At 41.6% G+C, this 24,164-nt stretch overlaps 1 protein-coding gene across 1 annotated transcript in view; it reads right to left on the minus strand.

The window, feature by feature from the left end:
- The window catches only part of LOC115472864 (cadherin-18-like), a 588,666-nt gene that overhangs the window by 74,226 nt on the left and 490,276 nt on the right, over window positions 1–24,164 (minus strand). Inside the window, exons 6-7 of the mRNA XM_030207339.1 lie at window positions 19,773–19,894; window positions 8,338–8,455 (exon numbers count right to left, since the gene is read on the minus strand). Coding sequence (XP_030063199.1) covers window positions 8,338–8,455; window positions 19,773–19,894 — 240 coding nt within the window. The remainder of the gene's footprint in view (window positions 1–8,337; window positions 8,456–19,772; window positions 19,895–24,164) is intronic.

Raw genomic sequence — 24,164 nt, forward strand, 5'->3', positions numbered from 1 at the left:
AAGTATTTAAAGTGGGGTTTTTGGTGGGAGGGGGTTAGTGACCACTGGGGGAGTCCAGGGAGGTCATCCCCAATTCCCTCCAGTGGTCATCTGGTCAGTTGGGGCACTTTTTTGGGACCTGTTCAAGAAAAAAAGGGTCCAAAAAAAGTGACTCAATCAGCTAAAGACGCCCATCTCTCCTCGGCCGATAACCACACCCCAGTTCCACCTTCACCACGCCTCCAACACGCCCCCATCAACTTTACCCATTTCCGCGATGGATTGCAGTTGGAAACGCCCAAAATCGGCGTTCGATTATACCGATTTGGGTGCCCACGGGAGAAAGACGCCCATCTCCCGATTTGGGTCGCAATATAGGCGTTTTTCTCTTTCGATTATAAGCAGGATAGTCTAAACTCAATTATTTCAAGTACTTTTTAAAAGATTATTTTATTTATTTATTAGATTCGTTTTTTAGAAACCATGTACAAATCTATGGAAACAATTCAACTGTATTTAAAGATTCCTCCTCTGGCAGTATTTCATGATTTAAACTTGATCACACACATGACTGCAATAAAGAGAACAAGCTCAACACACAACAGATTCTGCAAAATGTTCTAAAGCCCTGTCTGATGTGTATACCCTACTTTGATTTGTACCTGTGCTCTTCAGGGCACAGACCGTATAAGTCTGCCCAGCACTATCCCCTCCTCCCAACCACTAGTCCCGCTGCCCACCACCGGCTCTGGCACAGACCGTATAAGTCTGCCCAGCACTATCCCCGCCTCCCAACCACTATCCCCGCCTCCCGATCTTGACTAAGCTCCTGAGGATCATTCCTTCGGCACAGGATTCCTTTATGCTTATCCCACGCATGTTTGAATTCCGTTACCGTTTTCATTTCCACCACCTCCCGCGGGAGGGCATTCCAAGCATCCACTACTCTCTCCGTGAAAAAATACTTCCTGACATTTTTCTTGAGTCTGCCCCCCTTCAATCTCATTTCATGTCCTCACACTCAGAACCTTGCCATATCTTAACTGCACTAACTCTCAAGACTCAAAGATCAACAGCCTTATGCATGAAAAGCCAGTACTGTAAATATTATACTGTGTCCTAAAAAAACAATACACCATCTAGTGAAAAAACACAAAACCAACCCCAGGTCTCTACATAGTCACTACATGCTAGCAGAATACCATGCCTTAGTCCAGTGATTCCCAGATTGGGTTCCACTGTACCCTAGGGGTCCTCAATCTCTTTTCAGGGGTTCCTTAAGAAATTAGATTATAGAATCTGTTTATATGATAAGTTTACATAAATTGAGGGTTCCTCGTTGTATGAAAATATATTTAGGAGTTCCATCATAGTAATAAGTTTGGGAATCACTGCCTTACTCACACATAAAACCCTCAACAAATATGAAACAAGGGACCACACATCAGTAATAGATATCTATAGATATGTAAACCACAAGAAGTGGTTAGACATTCAGAATAAAACACTTATTTCTACCTTTGTTGTCTGAGAATTCTATATTTCTATTTGCTTTGGTCCTGGTGTCTCTTTTCTGCTTTCTGTTTTTTTTTTCCTTATCTTTGCAGGGTCTCCGATCCATTTGGTATTTTTTTCTCTCCCAATGTCCACCATCCAGCTACCTCTGCGTCCCTAACTGTCCTGTCAAGCATTCTCCTCTCTGTGTCCATGTCTGTGTCCCTATCTCTATCCCTCCCTCCACATTCTGCATCTGCCTTGTCAGTGACCTTATCCCCTATATTCAGCATCTCTCATCTGTGTCCCTATCTTGACCTGTCCTGCATTTCCACCCTGAGAGGCCAATGCACAGTGGCACCCGGTAAATACAGATGCTGCTGGAAAAATTACCAGGTACCAAACAGTGACCAAAGCACAAAGAGGATTGCATTCAAATGAGATGCACAGATACCTTTTGTGCATGGATCACTGTTTGCAACTGGAAGCTGTCAAATGCTTTTGACAGCTTGCACAAAATTTCTGGTGGTCCAGTGGACTGCCTCTTAACCCCCCCCCCCCCCCAACTCAACCCGACCCAGACTGCCTCCTGACCCTCCCCCTCCCCCAAGATCTCTTAAACATTTCTTGGTGGTCCAGAGGACCCTGACATCCCCACCCTCTCTCCTCTCTCCTCCAGGACCCCCCAGTGCAAAAGAACCCTGATTATCCAGTGGACTGCCTACTGATCTCCTCCCACTATAACCATCACTCCCTTGTGGTCTAGTGACCCCCACACCCCTACGTACCTTATACCTGCAGGAGGCAGAGGGCAGGAGCAACGCCTCCTCCCTCTTGCCTCTGGGCCTGGCCCTCTCAAAATGGTGACACACAGCCCCTGCCTGGTGCATTCTGGGATACACTGGAAAGGACTAAATACCATATAAGGAAAAACTTCTTATATGGAATTTAGCCCCTCCCAGTGCATCCCAGGATGCACCCAGCAGGGGCTGGGCACCATCATTTTGAGAAGACCAGGCCCAGAAGCAGGAGAAGGATGTGTTGCTCGTGTCCTTCTGTGGATCTAAGTTATGTGGGAGTATGGGGGAAGGGGTCACTACACCACCAGGGAGTGGTGGTTACAGTGAGGGGGTTGGGGGTCAGGAGGCAGTCCACTGGACCACCATGGTTCTTTTACTTGGGGGGTCTGGGAGGGGAAGAGAGTGGTGGGGGTACCACAATCCACTAGACCACCAGGGAATTTTTAAGAGATCTATGGTGGGAGGAGATCAGGATGGGCGAGTTGGGGGTTCGGGATGGGTTAGGTCAGGGGGGTTGCGTGGCGGTCCACTAGACTACCAGGGATTTTGGTTTGGGGATGTGGTGGGCACCGAGAGGTCAAGATGGAAGAGGTAGGGAGCACAAACAGGCAGCCTTTGCAGCTGTCTGACAGCTCTAGAGCAGCCGTAAAATTTAGTTTGGATTTTACAGCTGCTCTGGAGCTGTGCATTACATAGAATGTTCATCAGAATAGTAATGAGCTCATGGTAATAAATTTGCATAGGTTTCTTGGTGACTGCTAATGGAACACATAGTGACAGAAAAACCTTTTGTGCATTACTCAGTAGATAACATTTGTTTTAGACTGGCTACAGCCAGTCCAAAGCACACGTTGAGAGCACAGTAAGCTTTGCACATCATTGCCTGAGTCAATGTCCCTTCCCTTGTGTTTAGCATCCTCTCTCTCCCCTGTGTCCAACATTGTCCCTGTGTGTTCCTATTCCCTCTGGGTACAGCACTGCTCTTTTGTGTTCCTATACTCCCTCTATGCCTAACATCTCTTCTCGGTCTCCCTGTTCCTTCTTTTTCTCTTCCCTTCCTCTCACACCCCGCCTACCCTGGAGCCAATATCTCTGTCCTTTATTCCTCCCCCCACCCCCAGCTCACTACTCCCCCTCGGATCAACTGTCTTTCCTCCTCTCTCTCTCCTGGTTCCAGTGTTTTTCCCATTTCTTCCTCTCCTCCAGTCTCAGTCTCTCTCTCCCTTTCTTCTACTCCACCACCCCCCCTGTCTAGAATCTATCCCTCTCACTCTCCCTGTAACTCCCTGGCCCAGCAGCTTGTCTTATCTGTCCCTCCCCCCTCCCCTTCTGATCTAGCAGAGCAGCACCTCCTGCATTTCTCTGTCCATGGGTCCAGCACCTTTCTTCCCCCTTTCCCTTCCTGGTTCCAGCATCTGTCCTGCTTTGTCCCTCCCTTCTCACAGTCCCTCTTTTTCCATCACTGCTGGTAGAGGCATTGCATCCACTAAATCTGCCTGCCTCTGGGCTTTGGGCCTTCCTTGTGAGCGTCTCGCCCTCATGAAAGCAGGAAGTTGCATCACAGAGGGAAGGCCGCGTCACAGGGAAGGCCCAAAATCCTGAGACAGGCAGATTTACTGGATGCAGTGCTGCTACCGGCAGCAATGGAAAAACAGTTAAAGGGATTGAGGGGAGGGAAGGAAAGAGAGGGACAGATGCTAGAATCAGCAGGGGAGGAAGGAAAGTGGAAGGACGCTAAAACCAGGATGGAGGGGTAAAGAGAAGTGTAGAACCCAGGAAGAGAGATGCAGGCACCTGGAGCAGGGCGGCCCTTACCCGGACAACCCGGTGAGAGTCAGGGTTTGAGGCTAGGGAGGTTTAGCCTCCCCAAGCCTCTTATACCAGGCATCTATGGGTGCTGACAAAAGAAGGAGAAAAGGAGTGGTCAGTGAGAGGAAGGTGAAAGGTAGGTGCAAATCCTTCGGCTGAGGTCCCAGAAGAAAAGGAAAGGAAGAATCCCAATGAAAGACTTGCAGGGGGAGAGCTGGGGTGCTCCTGCATTAGCTGGTGATGAGAGGGAAAGCCGTAGTGCACCTGCTGATAGGGAGTGAGCAGAGATACTTCCTGAACCTTTAGTAGCTACTGCTGGGTTGCTGGATTTTCCTCCTTAAAGAAATGTAACAGAAGGTCATTCACTTAGGAGGTGGGTCAGTTACAGGAAGGAAGGGAGAGACCTAGATGGGGTGAGAGAGAGCTTTGGAGAGCTGAACTGGTTGTCCCAGGTTAAGGAGAGACTGGGATATGAAAGAATTGCCTTATGAAATGTAAAGAAGGAAGACATTCTGTTAGCTTGTGGTAACTGATTTACTTGTTGACTGACATGAACCCAGAAAAGAAATGGAGAAAAATGTTAAGGCAAAGTTTGGTAAATGCAGACTGGAGCCTTCTTTGGAATGCTGCTGCAGCTAGCTAAGATAATGAATGGGGGAGTTCTGTTCATGCACTATTACCAAAGAATAAATCTCTGGGAAGGGTTGGAGAAAGCAGAAGGTTGTCACTCCTGGCAATGCTGCAGTTTCCCCAAGACTATGTGGCTAATAATTGTTTATGAACCTTTAGTTCCTTTATCTTTTTTAATTTCTCAAGCAAAAGTGCATGCAAAATTCAAGATACAATCACTTCATGGATCAAAGAATGGGCAATGGGCATTATAATATTATTGATTTTATTACCTATTCTTTTCCTAAGAATTTCTAACATTCCAGTTTTTCACTGTGCTGAGAAAAAGGTCAGAGTCAATCAAATGGACAGGCAAGACCAGTACACAAAGCATTTAATGCAGTTTGAAAAGCCTATCCTCTATAAGAGCTAGGCAGGGAAGGAAAGAGGGTTCACAGGACAAATTAATTAAGCAATAAGCAATAAATTAAATAACTACTACTACTTAACATTTCTAGAGTGCTACTAGAAGCCTTAAATTAAAGAAACTAGGCAACTCCTCCACTCCAATGCCATGCCTAGGCACCAGTTAAACTAGGTTACTGGACTAATAACATTACAAACTAGGATATATGTGTATATCTATATATGCAGCTCAAAAACAGATAATTTGGTATTACTTAGGCGTTTGCCTAACTTCCACATAGTTTCATTTTTTTTTTGTTCCCATCAAATGCAATTGCCCTTGTCTACCTCCTTGGATTGTGCTACCACTTACTCCTTCAGTAAAGCATAGCTCTAAGATCCTACAGTGAATTTTTCAGAGAGAGTGAAGATCCTTAACTACCAAGAAATGCATTTGGAGACCACGAAAATGTGGCAGAACGATACGAAAATGTTTCCTAATATATAGATTGTAATATATAGAGTGGTACAGGCTTCATTAAAAGGATTTTTCAAGCATATCTTGATATTTATTTATTAGGATTTATTGCCTTTTTGAAGAAATTCACCCAAGGAGGTGTACAGCAAGAAGAAGTTGAATATAGACAACAGACAATTATAGCAGTAAAAATTTTCAAATAACAATACATAGCATGTCATAGTATGCTACTATGCTATCTTCTGTATTACATCTTATGACTCCAGAAAGAAGCACTCTTTGACATGATTTAAGTACTACCGTGAGCATTAGGAGTAACTGTAAAAGAGTGAGATCATACTCCACATAACGTGGCTTTGGAGTGAAGTTCATTACGGTCATAGGAAGCACAAAACTAACCAATTTGGAGACAGTGCCCCCGAGAGCTACAACTCTACCTGGCAGGAGGTAGCAATATAAATATTAGACCATGTTTAAGAACACCAAAAAGCTGGACAGCAACTAGATCCTCACCAACTACGAACAAGAAGAAAATTGTCTTTCAGTCATACAGACAAAACATGATCACACACACCTTCAATAGTGAAGGCCTCTCTCCCACCAACACACTCTCTCCTGGGTCTCAACCCACTCCTAACACACCACAGCTTTTCCTTTTTCCATATGGCAGCAATCCCCTAACCATGCTCTGTCCTGCCTTCTCCAGCCTGAAGACCCCTACCACTGTCACACTATCTCTTTCCTTCTCCAGTCTGCAGACCTTCTCACCATAACCAGCCTCCATCACTCTCATCTGCCTTCTCCAGGCTGTAACCTACACCTCCCCCACTCCCAATGCTCTCTCTTGCTCTCTCTAATCTTTAGGTGACCCTACCACCATCCTTGATGTTTTCTTCTGACTTCTTCACCTCCCCATGATGCTCTCTCCTGCCTTCTCCAGTCCTTCCTCCCCAGATGCTCTCTTCAACCTTCTGCAACCCTTCCTCTGACAACTGTTCTGAATTGAGCTGAGTCAGCTATAAATTCTCTGGGAAGGCAGGAACCAGAATCTACACTTCATAGGTCTGAGTTTCTGACTCATTGGCAGCTGCAGTGGAAGTGTGTAGGGGTGGTGGCTGGGGGATGAAAATAGCAGTGCAGCTGCAGATGCTCCAGAGGTGAAGAATGGAACTGCAAATGGCCTTGGCACCAAGAAGAAAAGATGAGGGAAGGAGGGAGCTGGTGGTGGTGATGGTGGCAGCAGCTATAGTGGCTTGGATCTGATTCTTATACTGTACGTGTTTTACAAAAGGTTCCACAGCCAGCAAAGTCTTTTGTAAAATACAGAGGAACTGGAGCATGTCCTGAGCTGAATGTCTCATCTCAATTATCCTCTTTAAACTGGGTCTTCACGTCTACCATGCAATATCAGTTTCAGATATTGCTGCAATTGCAAGGATAAGCTCTCAAATTGTATCTGTATAAGCATCATCATGTGTATTTCTTCCTATTCTCGTGTAATCTGATAACACAACAAAATTAGATGCATGTTCGAATAGCCTGAAAATATCTAAAACACTGATATTAACACTGGTATTTCATCGGGAAAAAATAATCCTACCGATTTTTAAACACAGTAGTCGACATTGACGTCAAACACTGCCATATCATTTTAATTCATACACAGACATTTAGCACTGGGCATATCTGGATACTGGTGCTAAATATCTGGGTAAAAGTCAGCATCCAGAAGAAATCCAAAGATCACTGATATTCAGTATCTGTACCTGGAAAACTATGAAGATAAGTTAGGACAACTATATCACTGCTCAGCCCCGAGCCTCTCCAACACTATCTGGGTAGTGTTGGGGCAGTCAGTGACATTTTTCAGTGGCTAGACCTGATGGGTAGCACTTATTTAGGTAGGATCCACTTCTACCAAGATAAGTGTGCAAGACAACTACTGTGTCACGCACGCAAATTTGATCATGTCACTCCTTTACTATATAAGCATTACTGGCTGTCAATAGAGAAAAGGTTAATTTTTAAAACTCTAACCCTTGCATTTAAGGCTTTTAGAATAGGCCTCCATCCTTACCTATCCACTCTATCCATTCCCTACACCTCACCTAAATTCTTCCAGTCCTTTAACGATCGTTGCCTCTGTCTTCCTAGCCCTAGAGCTGCTCAATTGGAATCTACTAGGCACTGTGCATTTTATTTTGTTGCTCTCTACCTCTGGAACTCCATGCCTCTGCCACTCTGTGGTGAACTTTCTTTTAAGTCATTCAAATCTGCTTTGAAAACTTGGCTTTTTCACTAAGCATTTGACTCTACCTAAGATGGCCACCTGGGTAATATCATCATTCTCTTTCCCCTTTTTCTCCTATCCCTAAACCTTACTCTCATCTTTCCCACCTTTCCCCTTATCTCTCCTGATGACTGAAACTGGATGTATGTTTTGATTTCCTGTCACTGAAATTGTAGTTCTGTGTCCTCTTTTTATGTTGCTGGCTTCACTTGTAGGCTTGCTGTACAATGGTATGATCTATGAGTTAATTAATGGCGATATAACAAAAGTAAATAAATAAATACATATATTATCCAGTGTTTGTTTGAATTCCATGAATGCATCACTTTTATATTATGGTATAAATCAGGAGTAAACTTTTCCTCTATCCTTAGATATAATTCTTAAAAATGATAGCATGTATGTTTGTTTTCCTTTCAATTAGGCTTAAGGTTACAACAATGCAAAAAAATACCTTTTATGCTTTGATTTACCTTCATTGTCTCGTAATGTAAAGTTGGGGTTCATGGACTGTGTTTCATCAAGGGAGAAATGGAATCTTGGCCCATTGCCAGTGTTGTCTTTGTCAGTGGCACTTACAGTGTGGATAACCTGAAAGAAACATATGTCAAAGCATGAGTGTTGTATAGACTTTTCAGCTCTTCCTGGAAAATGTGCTTTCCAACCTAAAAGGCATTGGTCCAAGGCTCGCTTATATGCCAGGCAGCTGTTATAAATATTGAAAAAAAAGAGAGATACTCTTCAACCCAAGGGTTACTGGGAAAAAATAACCTTGACTTTTAATAACAGTGACAAATAAGAAAAACAAAACAAAAAAAACTTTCAAATTTTCCTTTTATACACAAGCAGGTCAGTTCAGAATGTCCCCCCAAGCAAAAGCAGAAACATGACAGCAACAGGGAGAACAACAAAATAACACATCTCAGCAACTTGCTTATCAGCATCAGAGCAGAAGAGGAGGTTAGGCAAAATGTTACATGAAAGATGAGAGAACCAATAAAACTGGAAAGCAATGAGCACAGACGCTTGCAATCTAAATAACAAAGTTGCAGATCTGCAAGTCCTAATGTTGGGTATGTATGGCTGGCCGGCACTTAACTGGATAAGTTAAACTGGACAAAGATAGGCTGACTAGAGCACAAATTTGGGTGCACGAGTATAGAACAGTGCCAGTTGCATGGCCAACTTAATTGTTAAATTAGGTGCCAAGTGACCTCAAGTACCAATAATAGCCTATCAGTGTCATTAATTGGTGTTACTTGACAAACCTTTGGAGTTACACACATACCTGAACTTAGGATTTATTGTATAAATTCAGCCCCTAAATGATACAGCACACAAGTACAAAAGGGGAGTGCACATGGGTGTGTCAAGGATGTGTCTCAGGGGCGTAGCCATGGGCGGGCCTGGACGGGCCCAGGCCCAGCCACTTTGATTGATATGGTCTAGCTGTCATGGCAAGGAGGTGATTGAGGTATGCAACTGAATTACAAAGAACAATTTTGGATATTTCATTTTAATACAATAATGCATCTGGGTTTAAACATTTAAGTTTATTGGCCTTCATTAATTTGGCTCAAGTAGGGTGGTGATTTTAAGTCATGTGATCACATATTTAAACGTCAAATAAACAGGGAACCATCTTGATCCAAATCAATAGAGAATGACTGAAGTTAAAATTATGCTATTGCCCAGCATTTAAATGTGTTTATTGCATAGGAAGTGGGCTGGAGTATAATACTTGAGACTTGAATCCCTGATGCAGTTTCTCAATGAGACATGGTACCATGATGGAGTGCGATGTGATCAACTGATTTTTATTTTATTTATTCATGCTTGTATCCCACAATTATCCAAAAAACAGTTTCAGTTTAATGTAGCTTACATTTAACAGTTGTTAGAGATTACATTTATTCAATTACATGTACAAGGTTGTATGATGCTGTGTTTTACAGTGGTTGGCAAGATAACTGTCATTGGGTTTCTTGAGAAGATATGTCTTAGCTCATTTTTTTTAATGAAAAGAAAGATGATGAGGACTTCTTTGTGCTATGAAAGTGTTGATAACTCACTTTTCTGTAGGATGCCTGCAGATCACTTAATTGCTGCAGCTAAGTATTATTTTTAAAACTTATTTTTATATTGAAGAAGTGTTTATATGCACACTTTAGAAAAGTGTTGGAAAATGAAGGACCAATGATTACACCTAAAGTTAATAATTCATGATTGGATCAAGGTTGACATAATATATGATGGTCCACTTAGCACTATATAGAAAGTAATTCTATAAAGTGGCGCTTACAGGTAGATGCTACTTACTTGAGTCAAAAGCACCATCAGATTGACAGATGCCTATGTGCCTGACATCATCTTTGGCACAGAGGATTATAAGGCAGCTTTATATTTTCTTGGATTTTACATAAGTATTGCCATACTGGGATAGAGTGAAGGTCCATCAAGTCCAGCATCCCATTTCCAGCAGTGGCCAATCCAGGATACAAGTACCTGGCAAGATCCCAAAACAGTACAATATATTTTATGCTGCTTATCCTAGAAATAAGCAGTGGATTTTCCCCATCCATTTTAATAATGGCTTATAGACTTATCTTTTAGGAAGCTATCCAAACCTTTTTTAAATCCTGCTAAGCTAGATGCTTTTACTACATTTTCTGGCAACAAATTCCAGAGTTTAATTAAACGCTGAGTGAAGAAATATTTTCTCCAATTTGTTTTAAATTTATTACTTTGTAGCTTCATTGAATGCCCCCTAGTCCTAGTATTTTTGGAAAGTGTAAACAAATGATTCACGTCTACCGTTCCACTCCACTCAAGATTTTATAAACCTCTATCATAACTCCCCTCAAGCGTCTTTTCTCCAAGCTGAAGAGCCCTAGCCTCTTTAGCCTTTCCTCATGGGGAAGTCGTCCCATCCTCTATCATTTTCGTCGCCCTTCTATATACCTTTTCTAATTCCACAATATCTTTTTAAAATGTGGTGACCAGAATTGCACACAGTATTCGAGGTACACTTGCACCATGCAGTGATACAAAGGCATTATAACATCCTCATTTTTGTTTTCCATTCCTTTCCTAATAAAACCTAGCATTCTATTTGCTTTCTCAGCTGCTGCCACACACTGAGCAGAGGGTTTCAACAAATCAATGATGACGTCTATATCCCTTTCCTGGTCGGTGATTCCTAATGTAGAACCTTGCATTACGTAGCTATAGTTCAGGTTCCTCTTTCCCACATGCATCAGTTTGCCCTTGCTCACATGAAATGTCATCTGCCATTTGAATGCCTAGAGGAGCAATGTATCTTGTGTTTTGAAGGATTGTATTTGTCTGTACAGGTATTTAATAGTGTGAAGTACTGGGGAAACAGTTTTGTAAAAGTTTTATAATAAATTATGTGATATGAAAGTTTTGTCTATTAATAAAGCTATTTTTTGAGAAATGGTATGAGTATGATAATAGATATATGGAAATTATTGTTACCCTTTGTTGCATAATAAATAGTTTGAACTTCAAGGCAACACAGTTGCCATTTCAGACAGTTGGTAGCATCAAGGCTAGGTCATGCTCCTCCTTTTCCTAGTGTTTCTTATTTCTGGAGAGAGGTTAGGTGGGGATTCAGGATCCCCACAAATTCAGAGGGAGGATAATTTTTGGCAAGTCAGGGATATCTATGAATAGAGTGGCTGACTTCAATTGGCTGAGTGAGGATTTATTTTCATTAAAGAGAGAGCATGCCAAATTGTTCTGTAGCTTGTGCCAATACAGTCACATGTCACAGAGAAGGTCAACAGATGATCACATATGTTGAGGTAGTGTACTGTTCTAAGCAAAGTTTAGAGTAGCTTCAACAGCCAGCATAAACCATCCTGAAGTAGAAGCTTTACGAGCAGACTCTGAATTCTTAAGCAAATTTTCTTTATTGTAGTACTCAGAACAAAAAAAGAAAATCCAACTTACAATTCAGTTGCTTAGAAGAGAATCGTTGCCTTCTGCACATAGAGTCTGTATCTAGCCACTCTAGAGGCAAGGAGATGGCCAGAACCTCAGCTCAGCTGAGAGGAAAAACTATAACACTCAAAGGAGAATAAGGGGGAGAAACACAGGGAAAATAAATGGGGAGTGACTTGTGGAGATGGTGAACAATCTTGATGGAATTACAGTAGATTAAGGAGGGATCAGTCCCCTAGCACAGCTGCTGATCACCGAGGCATGCAAGGAAAACTAGGCTCTCTCACACAGCCCACAGGAGCAGAGAGAGAGAGAGAGAGAGAAAGAGAGTGCTGGCCCTAGCTCAGAGCTAACAGCCAACAGTGAAAGCTCACAAGGAGTCAATCACAGAAAATTGCAAACTATTGCAAATGCAGTCCTAATACATAGTGTTATCTGTTACACAGACAATGCAGTTGAATACAGATAATACTCATATTAAATATACTTCACAATATACCCTGCCTCCATGAATATGGGGGCAGAACACTCAGTGCCTGGTATTGTAGATACCACTATTCAACTTCTCAAACTATAAACATTATAAATATGCAAAAAATAATTTATATTTGGATCTTAAAACTTGTCAACTTCTTGCTTGTCTCTAGTTTACTGTTGCTCTGGCAACTTTCTCTTGTGCAGTCTCTTAGGAACTGAAATGAGAGAGACAACATAAACAAACAAACATAACACAAAACAGAGAGAGAGAGAGAGAGAAAAAAGTATCCAAGTCTCTGCAGTGGACTACGGTCCACAGAATCTTCGTTTCTTCATGATGTGGATCACTGGCTCAATGATGGGTACAATGAAGAAATTCCTTGTCTTACGTCAGAGTTCCCTTGTAGGGCCAAGTTGTCATTGATTATATGTAGTTTTGTATATCTGATAGCACTTTGGTGGTAGATGTCTGCTCTTTCATCAGCTGGTTGATGAGATGAAAATGCAATCTCTTTGTGACAGGCAGTACTGAGGGCTGCAGGAATGTAAGTCCATGGGATGTGCAGTTGATCAAGAGTCATTAGAGAATCTTTCCACTTCTCCCATTATTGTTGCATTTCTGGTGACAATGGAACATCCCACTCATCAATATTTGGGAAAGTACCCTCAATAGGGATCTTTCTTGAATGGTGACTGGAGCCACAAACCCCAGTGTCTCGTACAGTCTACAATCATATTCCCCCTCAGCAAATTATTTTCTAAGATGAAGAGCCCTAACCTCTTTAGACTTTCCTCATAAGGGAGGAGTTCCATCCCTTTATCATTTTGGTCACTATTCTTGGAACCTTTTCTAATTTCACTAAATCTTTTTTGAGATACGGTGACCAAAACTGATTGCAATATTCAAGGTAAGGTTGCACCATGGAGTGATACAGAGGCAATATAATATTTATGGTCCTATTTTGCATCCCTTTCCTAATAATTCCCAGCAATTCTGCTTGCCCCCTTGGTATCCACTGCACACTGGACAGAAGACTCCAGCCCACCATCCACAATAACACCAAGATCCCCCCCATGAGTGTTGACTCCCAAGGTGGACCCCAGCCTCAGTTAACCATGATTTGGATCAGTCTTCCCAATGTGCACCACCCTGCATTTGTCCAAACTAAATCTCATCTACCACCTGGATGCCCAGTCCTCCAGCCTGCAAAGGTCTTCCTGCAACCTCTCTCAATCTGCAAATGCTTCAACAACTTTGAATAGGGTCATGAAGTGGATCAAGACTCCTATTAGGCTGTTGATCATGTCAGGCCCAGAAAGCAGAACATTGTTGAGTGAGATTCCTTGAAATTGAGCACTAGAATCAATACACAATCCTGATCTGGCCTGGTTTTTGTGTCTGATACACACCAAATGTAGGTATGTACTAACATTCTTCATTTTCTTTTAATGATGGAGCTGGCTCTGCATGGCCATTATCCAGCATGTTCTGAATGAATGTTGTTAAGTTCTGTTTTCTCTCTGGTTTCCTTCTCAGAGTCTGTCGCAATGAAGTGAGATGAGAAAGAACTTGCTCTCTGTTGTTAGGTAGTCATTTTCTTGGTGTCCAGAATGGAAGTGGAGCCATCCAGCTGTTGAACTCATCCTTGTAGAATTTCTTATCCATGATTCTCAAGAACTCTCTGTCTTCTACTGAAAGAGTTTTTTTGTTATCATCCTTGATTACTTGGAACAGCAAATTCCCCAGATGCTCTCCTAAATCTGGTGGAGAGGTGTCCCAACAGATAGTTGAGCTGGGGTTTGGTACTTCCCAACTGTAAACCTCATTCACATGCAGATAGTAATGACAAAGCTTGAACAATGTGGTGCGCCCATTTTCCAAGATGCATGTTTTATAGACATCTACATTTGGTCTCCTCAGTCTATAAAGGCAGACAACACCTATTAGCACCCAAACCAGGGTAAGTCGGTAGGCATATGGGGCATCAGGTGGACCTGCTTGTGACCCATGAACTTTGATCAAGGTTGGTATATTTCTTCCCAGCAAGAGTAAGATCTTGGAATTTGAGTCTAGAGGCAGCAGATATTCCGCTATAGGTTGGAGATGATGATGGTGTTGTACAACCTCTGGTGTTGGAATGTCTTCTTGATTATCAGGTATCAGATTACATCCAATAAGAGTCAGTCAATTGGTCCTGTTGATAAATTCATCACTTCTATCACGTATCCACTTGCTCTTCTCTCTGTCCTCCTTGTCCTCTCTGTATAGGTCTTGAGGCTGTAGGGATAGCGAGCTCCTTGGATGTCAAATAGGTCAAAGAACTCTGTGCTTGCCAGGAACTGGTTACTCTGCTCATCTATGATGACATACATCTTTACTGCCTTTTCTGGTTGCCCTTTTGGATGCACACTAACTACATATATCTTGGTGCATAACCGTCCACTGCGGCCTTCTCCACACACTTGTGTGGAGTAATGTTCACTGGTGACACTTGCTCTACCTCCTTCTCCCCACCGTGGCTTGACTCTGAGGCTGGGGTTCCTGTTGAATTAGACTTACTCTTGTCAGGGTGCAAGGTGCTGACATACTGTTCACTACTGCACTCCATACACTTGATGGCTGCTTTACAGTCTTTAGCCATGTGCTTGGATGAAGAGCAATATTTGTTGCAGATTCTGTACTTTTGAACAGATCTTTACATTCTCTTAAGGGTTTATCCCTAAACCCACTACATTTCTTGAGGGAATGAGGTTTCTTATGTATAGGACACTGTCTGTCTGGATCCTCTACTTTCTCTGTAGTAGGAGGACAGTCAGTTGGGAGTTTGCTGTAAGAGACACATAGACATTGGTTTTGCTGTATTTCTTGACTGGCCTTTCACTCAGGAAGTAGCCTTTCTTGACTGCTTCAGGCACATCAAGCATGAAGCTGGGGTAATTCTCCTCTTTGACAAATCTCAGATGAATTTCACGAAGACTGTGAAGGAAGAAAACCTTCTTGGTGGTCCTCTTTATATTTGGCACCTACGGCTGACCATTTTTATCTTATGTCATATGGCAGCTTTGACATAATCTCATTTATACCCCAAGCTGTATCCAAGGGGTAAGATAAGAAAGGTTCCGATCAGCTCTGAATGCTTCCAATTCCTGGAGGAGATCTAATTCTTGTAACTTGTCATTATCTCTATTTGTGACCTTTGATAAACTCCTTATTCTTTTTATCAGTGCCTGTTGAATAGCTTCTGGAATGCCATAGTGCTGGTAAAGTCTCTCCCACATTTCTTTCAAACCTCTCAAGGGGATTCATGCAAATATGCATCCAGTAATCTCTTTACACAATTGGCTGACTTAGTTCCCAGCCACTTTCTGATCAGGTTAATCTCGTGCATTGGAGTGAGCTTCATAACTGCTGTGGCATCCTTAAAGTTAGATATCCACCCTCTATACGTTTCTGGGCAGTCACTGAACTGTTAAAACCCCAAGTTCACCATATTTCTGCAAGCCATGTATGTTGCTAGATCTTCTCTTTCTGAAGTTTCTAGTGCACTGGCAGTAGGTGCCTTTGACTGGCTGTGTGCTGGTGTTTATCTGAAGTCAAATATGGAGTGTGGATGGTCAGGTGGCTCTTGCTTAATCACAGGGTGTTTTGCTGGGCATAATTGCTCAACTTTGTTCTGAGCCCAATTTCAAGGCAGCACCAGAGCCTGTGGTTGAAATGAAGCATTTCCCTTTGTGCACTTTCCTGGAGTGAGAGACAGTGTTAGTACATCCATTTGCATGTGAGCATGGGGATCATTGTGTTCGTGGCTCACCTCTGTAATGTGCTTTGCCTTAGACTTGCTTCTTTCAGATGAATTAGACTCTGGTGTGGAGGTACGTGCTTGATCAGAATTTGATGACTCTTTTGAGTCAGACTGTGACTATGTGCTTTTAGGAGCAAAGGTATAAGCCTCCATATATTCTGCTGTTCAATGGGCAGAATCTTCTATGGCAATTTGACTGAGCTGGCTCTCCCTACCATCCTGTCTTGTGGCTTCTTCAAGTGCTTTTATCTGAGCCTCGAGGACAGCTGCTTCTTTTTATTGCTGGAGAAGCTTGAAGGAAATATTTAACTCTGCCTTCTTGAATTCAGAGGTGGCAGAAACTTTTTGCTATTGTTCTTCAGGTTAAGTTTATCACATTCTATGGATGCTTCTTGTTTACTATAAAGAACTTTCAATATGGCAGCCACTGCATCTATTTGCAGTTTAAGAGCAATAGAGCCATAGGGAACCTGCTGGAGTGGCTTGTCCTGTGTGATTTTAGACTCATGAAATCTCTAGAATTTCTAGAACTGTGTCTGGAGTTACCAATGTTGATACTGATTTTCTCCTGCAGGGGCCATGTATGTTTCTGTGTCTTTCATTGTTTCTGCCAACATAGCCTGGTATGTTAGGTTGGTGGTCTTTTGTCTCTTTCTTTGGGCTTCAAACTGTCTGATGTATCTTTCCTGCTTAGAAATTGGCTGTACAGTTGTGATTTTTGTTGATATTGGTTATAGGCTATTTGCAGCTGCTCAGTATTGAGGCCCTCAGCCTTGCTCCCCTTAGACAACCTCAAGCATTTATTGCTCAACTTTGACCCAGAGTTTCTTCAAGAGAGAGACATGTTTTTCTACTTCAGCTTGTGCAGTATCTCTTGTGCCAGTCTACTCAATTACTTCAGAATCTGCCGTAGGTTTAATAAATAAAATCTCTTTCTCTCTCTTGTTTTTTTCATAGAACACTTGCATAGCGAACCTTGGCTTTGTGCCAAAAAAAGTTGCCTTGTAGAAAAAGCAGGAGGGGAGGGGGTGGAGCACAGGCAGCTCTCTTTTCTCCTGTTGCACATAGCACCTTTCACTAGGAATTCCTTATATGGCAATCCTCTTTTTTCTAATTAGTATTCAGGCAGAGCATAAACATAATTGAAACATTGTTGAAGTAAAGATGGGGGGAGGACACATTTTCTGCAAAACACCTGGCTTCTGCTAATTGAGGGGTCCTTTTACCAAGCTGCAGGAAAAATGGCCCTGCGCTAGTGGCAGGGGCCATTTTTCCCATGTGCCAGGACCCTTTTTACCACAGCAGATAAAAAAGCCCCCAGACACACATGGCTATGCAGTAAGAGAACTTTTACCCATTGAGGTGGTGATAAAGGTTCCCATGCTAACCCGGCGGTAACTGGGCATTCGATTACCATCAAGTTATCGCCACACAAGCCATTTCTGGGGGATTTCTTTTCCCCCTGGAAATGGCGTGTGCTCGGGGTGGGACTACTGCCAGCAGCCACGTTGGGCTGGCGGTAGTCCTGAAAGAGCAAGTGGTTAGCCTCTGTTGGGCTTACCACTTCTCTGTAAAAGGGCTCCCGAGTATGTAGGTTTGTCTTTCTTTACAGGGAAGACAGTGATTTTCCAAGCCATCCATTTTTTTTAGCTTTGCTAACTTCCTCAGACAGAATATTTCCTTTACTGCACCAAAACTGGTTTCTATATAACTCTTCAGCAGCAAGTGCTATCAGGATTTTTACTTTAACAGTCCATTATTCCCACACCACTGACACCACAAGTACTTTCAAGGCAATGCCATTTTAACTCTGTTGTTTGACAAACTTTTCCACTTTTGTAGTAAAGCTGAGACATACTTTATATTTAATTTCATATGCATTTACCACTGATACATTCACTCTTTACAAAGAGCTGCATTAGAGGCTTTAAACAATGCACTATTAACTCCGCTTCACTTTTGCAATGAGAAATACTTATGATTACTCTGTGTTCACACATGCATTTAAGCTGTCTTTGTCAGTAGAATCCACTAAGTTATTGCAAGAATTTTCATTCTTCAGAGTTAACAAGGTTTTCACTGCATCAAATTTTCACTGAGGTAACACATTAGAAGCTTTAAAGTAATGTGCTTGAACTGGAATATACTCTGTTATCCACACATGGGATACTTTGAGAATTTCCATTATGATCTTTATTAGAAGAACCCACTGGATAATTCCAAAATTCTTCACTCCCCCTGAGATTTTTTACTGTAGTATCCAAGATTTTGTCACAGTACTTTTCTAGGCATAGAGTACATACAACAGCCAGCTTAAACCATTCCCAAGTTGAAGCTTTACCAGCAGACTCTCAGTTCTTAAATAAATCTTGTTTAATGTAGCACTCAGAATAAACAAAGAAAATCCAACTTACAGTTCAGTTGCTTAGAAGAGAATTGTTGACTTCTACACTCAAAGGAGAATAAGGGGGAGAAACTCAGGGGAAGTAAATGGGAAATGACTTGGGGAGATGGTGAAAAGTTTTGAGGAAATTGCAGTAGATTAAGGAGGGATCAGCCCTCTAGAACAGCTGCTGATCACCAAGGCATGCAAGGAAAACTGGGCTCTCTCACTCTCACACAGCCCACAGGGGCAGAGAGGGAGAGCTGGTCCTAAATCAGAGCTAACAGCCAATAGGGAAAGCTCCAGGAGTCAATGGCAGGAAACTCAGTCCTAATATGCAATGCTATCTATTATACAGACAATGCAATTGAATACAATTAATTCTCAAATACATCGCAATATACCCTGCCTCCATAAATATGGGGGCAGAACAAGCAGTATTAAAATATTTCAGCATAACACTGTGAGCAGCAGCTCATATCTAATGTATACAGTCAATATTGCAAATTAATGCGGGTATTAAAATCAACTGATAAGATATTGAAGGGCCCTTTTACTAAGGTGTGCCAAAAAAGATGGGCTGCGCTAGTGTAGGCGTGTGTTTTGGGCACACACAGATCCATTTTCAGTGTGCGTGTAAAAAGGCCTTTTTAAAACATTTTGCCAAAAATGGATGTGCGGCAAAATAAAAATTGGAGCGCATTCATTTTGAGTCCGAGACCTTACCGCCAGCCATTGACTTAGTGGTAAGGTCTCACGTTGTAACCATGTGGTAATCATCTAAGCACACAGAATGACAATTACCGTCTGGTTTCTACTGTGCGCCAGAAAAAAAAATTATTTTAAGGCACATGTAGTGGATGCGCGCCAAAATGAAATTACCACAAGGGCCACACGGTAGCCAGGCAATAACTCAAAACTGATGCACATTGGTTGTGCATAGGTGCCTACGCGGCTTAGTAAAAGGGCCCCTTAATTAATCCTCCTAAGTAACTTTTTCCCCCTTTCATTTTTGTTAACAGATGTAAGAAAATTGTACACCACAGACTGCAGTACCAATTTCTCGATAAGAGAATTTCACCAAATTCTGCATCTTATGCTGAAACATATTATTTCAAAATAAATAAGCAAATAAATAAATTGATAATGGGATCCTCAGAGTTCCATCCAAAGCATTTATAAATTTATTAAAAAAATATATATATATATATATACGTACAGAGAGAGATGCATCTACTTCTCTGTCATGCAATATAGAAAACAAAAATTAGGCACATACCTGACCAGGCTTGGCATTCTCACAAACAACCACATCATATTCTCTGATGAGCTCTGGGGGGTTGTCATTGACATCCAGTACTCTAACGGCAACTGGAACATGGCTTATCAAATCAGCATTGTCTGGAAAACACAATAAAACTTCCTAATACAGTGAAGTCATATGACAGAAATAAGTTCAACACAAGGATCCCTGTCTTAAAAATGTACTAATGAACCCCCAATGGAAAAAAGGTGTGGTAGGATTTAATCTAACAGCACCTAACTCTTAGGAGTATTTATTTTTGTTTCTGAAGAGGAAGAGCTTGATGAGTAGAAAGGACTGGAGTAGTCCCTACTTAGTCAGGACATAACCCTAAAGCTCTTCCTCTCTCTCAAGCTCTGTCCCTTGAAGTGGCTACCTCCAGGCCCCTTCTCTCATAGCTCCTGAAACTGAATTGGAGGGGATTTGGGGGTATTAGGGAAGGGGGTGGAAGGGGTCCCTGAGGTAGCCACTTTTTTTTTTTGTTAAGAGGCAGGGCTTGCATAAGCGGAAAGGCCTTAGGGAGGGAGTTTCTTTCTTTCTTTTTTTTTTGCATATACATAGTTCAGGAGCTTGGAAGGTGGGATGTGGGGGAAATAAGTTACCAGAACTTGCAGGTCCACATCCGGAAAGGAGACCACTCATATTACACAGTGGCCCCTTTAAGCAGTGGGTGTCACTACTCAAGGGTTCATTTTTTAAACACTTTTTGATTCAATTCAAATTAGTTCATGTATACCGCTAATATCCCCTTTCCAGAGTTCAGCGCACATAGTGTTAGTGTGAGGTTTGAGAAACATTAGAGACCATTGGATTTTGTACACATTGCCATGTCCAGCATGAATGGGTTTCTCAGTCATAGCAACATCTGAAAAACATGTCATAAATTTGTGGCATATATCCATGCATTTTTTTTGAAATCATAAAAGTTTTCCTCATGTAAAACCCTTTTATATGCGTGTAAAAAGGCTCTTATAAAATTTCCCCAGGTGCTATGCACATAAAAATACATGCAGTGACAAAACAGTGCATACCTTTGTGTTACATGTATGTAGGCGTTTTTTAGGGCAGAGTTTGAGCAGAGGACAGGTTGAATTGCAAAGTGCACACATTAAAAAAAAAACACACCCATGTGCTCGGCTTGCAAAATGTCTGCGGCTTCAGTGCAATGGTGATTTCTGCCAGTTTACCTCTAGTAATTTATAAACATGCATAAACGCTAATGAGATTTTATAAACTAGCTAAATACAGGTACCCCCTTGATCTTGAAACTTAAGCTACCTGTCCTAAAATTACACTCCATTCCCCGGATTCTATATAGCGCGCCTAGAGATTCGCACTGATTTGCGTGTAACTTAACAAGCTAATGAACGCTGATAACAGCACTTAAGAAACAATAATGAACACTAATTGGCACTGATTAGAATTTAGGCACACAACTTGCTAAGCGTATTCTGTAACAAAGTGCACCAAATTTCAAACACGTGCAGGCAAAAAGGACCATGATTATAAGCAGGGAAATGGGTGTTTCGTGGGTGTTCTGACATTTACATGTATAGTTATAGATTATGGCCCAGTGCACCTAAATCTATGCACAGGGATTTACGTCAAGTTTTTACTGGTGTAAATGGACGTGCATAGATTTAGTTGTTGATATATCAACTAAACATATTCTGTATACTACTACTACTACTACTATTTAGCATTTCTATAGCGCTACAAGGCATACGCAGCGCTGCACAAACATAGAAGAAAGACAGTCCCTACTCAAAGAGCTTACAATCTAATAGACAAAAAATAAATAAAGTAAGCAAATCAAATCAATTAATGTGAACGGGAAGGAAGAGAGGAGGGTAGGTGGAGGCGAGTGGTTACAAGTGGTTACGAGTCAAAAGCAATGTTAAAGAGGTGGGCTTTCAGTCTAGATTTAAAGGTGGCCAAGGATGGGGCAAGACGTAGGGGCTCAGGAAGTTTATTCTAGGCGTAGGGTGCAGTGAGACAAAAGGCGCGAAGTCTGGAGTTGGCAGTAGTGGAGAAGGGAACAGATAAGAAGGATTTATCCATGGAGCGGAGTGCACGGGAAGGGGTGTAGGGAAGGACGAGTGTGGAGAGATACTGGGGAGCAGCAGAGTGAGTAAGCAATCCATTAAAAGCTGAAAAGAGGAAATGCCAATGAGATATTGAATGCCAAGAATAGCTACAGCAGAGGTAGTGCAAACCAAGTCAATCCCCGAATGTAGGCAGACTCTTCCCCCCTACCCTGTCCCTCTTCAACATGGTCATCCTTCAACCTGCCGACTGCCCATTCCTCAATCACAAACCCTTGCCTCCCTTAATCCCTCTTTGTTTAAAGCTGACCCCAGGCCTGCCTTTCTAACCAAGCACCTTTCTCAAGATATAATCCCACATCTATTGCCCATCCTTTAATCCTCCCTTTCTGAGGGCTTGGTACAACACTATTGGAAACATGACCTAGTTCACCTCTTCTAGTTTTTGTCCTGTTTCCAATCGTCCTAATACTGTGCCTAAATCTAGGTGCCAATTATAGAATATGCTTGTTCGGCACTTATTTCAGCTCCAATTTTATAGGCGCCATATATATAATCTCCCCCCATGTGTATAAGTGCTAACACTTTTATGTGGTCGCAAAATTACTGTCTCCATATTGGCACATATACAATGAAGCTGCTGAGTGATGCTACTTTTTCTCTATATAGACTTTTGCATTATTGCTCCTCCCATCTTATATCTGGAAAATGTGCATCTATTTATCAACACGGACAAATTATTTCTCATATTCAGATGGGGCCTTAGATGTCTTCTACTACTTGAGTTTTCTTTCTAGGCTGTGATACTGTTCACCAAAATAAACAATAATGAAATGCATATGTTGTAACACTTGCGTATCACATACGCCTTTCTTGAGATGTCATATTGGGGGTAATTTTATAAGCAAATTAAGGGCTAGATCCTATATATGGTGCCTGAAAATTCCATGTGGAAAGAAAAATACACCTAGGCATATTCTTTAAAGCACACCTAAATTTTATAGAGTACGCTTAAATTTCCGTGCGGTATATAGAATACACAGAGCAGCTCTCCAAGCAACCAAATTTAGTCATGACCATACACACTATGTTTTACTTGGCGTACATCCTGATGCCTAAATTAGGCACAGAGCAGGAGTATTCTATTACAACGTGCATAGATTTTAGAAATGCCCATGCTCCACCTATGGCCACACCTCCTTGGCAGCTATGTGACTTAGAATTTACATGCATCACATTACAGAATATGCTTAGTGAGTTGTGTGCATAAATCTTAATTAATGCCAATTAGTGTTGAAAATTGGCTGTTAACATCCAATTGACAGCCCTGATTAGCTAGTTAACCAATTAAATTATGCACTTTGTTATATAATACACTTTGATTTCCGCAATGCACGATATATAGAATCTAGCAGTAAGTGTGTAGAACAGTGGTTCCCAAACTTGGTCCTGGAGGCACTCCGGCCAGTCAGATTTTCATGATATCCACAATCAATATTCATGAGAGAGATTTGCATACCAAAGAGACGAGGTATGCAGATCTCTCTCATGAACATTCATTGTGGATATCATGAAAACCTGACTGGCTGGGGTGCCTCCAGGACCAGGTTTGGGAACCACTGGTGTAAAACAATTTTTTAAACACTCAAGTAAATGTAGATTGATAGCTAAATTATAGGTTGTACTGAATCCAGGAACGCAACATGCTTTGGATGTAAAGAAAATGGCTGAAAGACAGTTGAATGATATTTTCAAGAAATGTTTTTGTAGCAAGGTAAATTATAAATCATTTCTGACTTCAAGAGGTAGCAAAATGACAACCATTTAAAATGTGACCAAGCCTAGCCTACATAATAGGACTTGTATGTTCCAATTTTTGCATGTAGAGAATCCACAAACATGGAGAACTCAACAAAATCCCATGGATAGTCACAATACAACAAAGCAGTAGGTAAAAAACCAGGAGTTCCAGAGTGAAGATGAACCAAACTTTATTAATCAGTATACTAATATACTGATATACTGATTAATAAAGTTTGGTTCATCTTCACTCTGGAACTCCTGGTTTTTTTTTACCAACTTTTGCATGTTCACAGTAAACAAAGAGCTAAGAGAGACCATTTTTACTCAAGGTTTTCAGACAATAGTCTTTAAGTACTGAACAGAATTTTGTCAGTGATGATAACTAAAAGTCAAGCCTCACTAATCTTGTATGTAATGATTTGAACATTCTGAGATGTGCTATATGAGCACCTGACCTGCAAAGAAACATGTGACTAGTTCAAAGTAACCCCTTCCACCTCAAGAACTAAAAAACAAATAA

This window comes from Microcaecilia unicolor, chromosome 1 (assembly GCF_901765095.1).
Source record: "Microcaecilia unicolor chromosome 1, aMicUni1.1, whole genome shotgun sequence".
Taxonomy (NCBI): domain Eukaryota; kingdom Metazoa; phylum Chordata; class Amphibia; order Gymnophiona; family Siphonopidae; genus Microcaecilia; species Microcaecilia unicolor.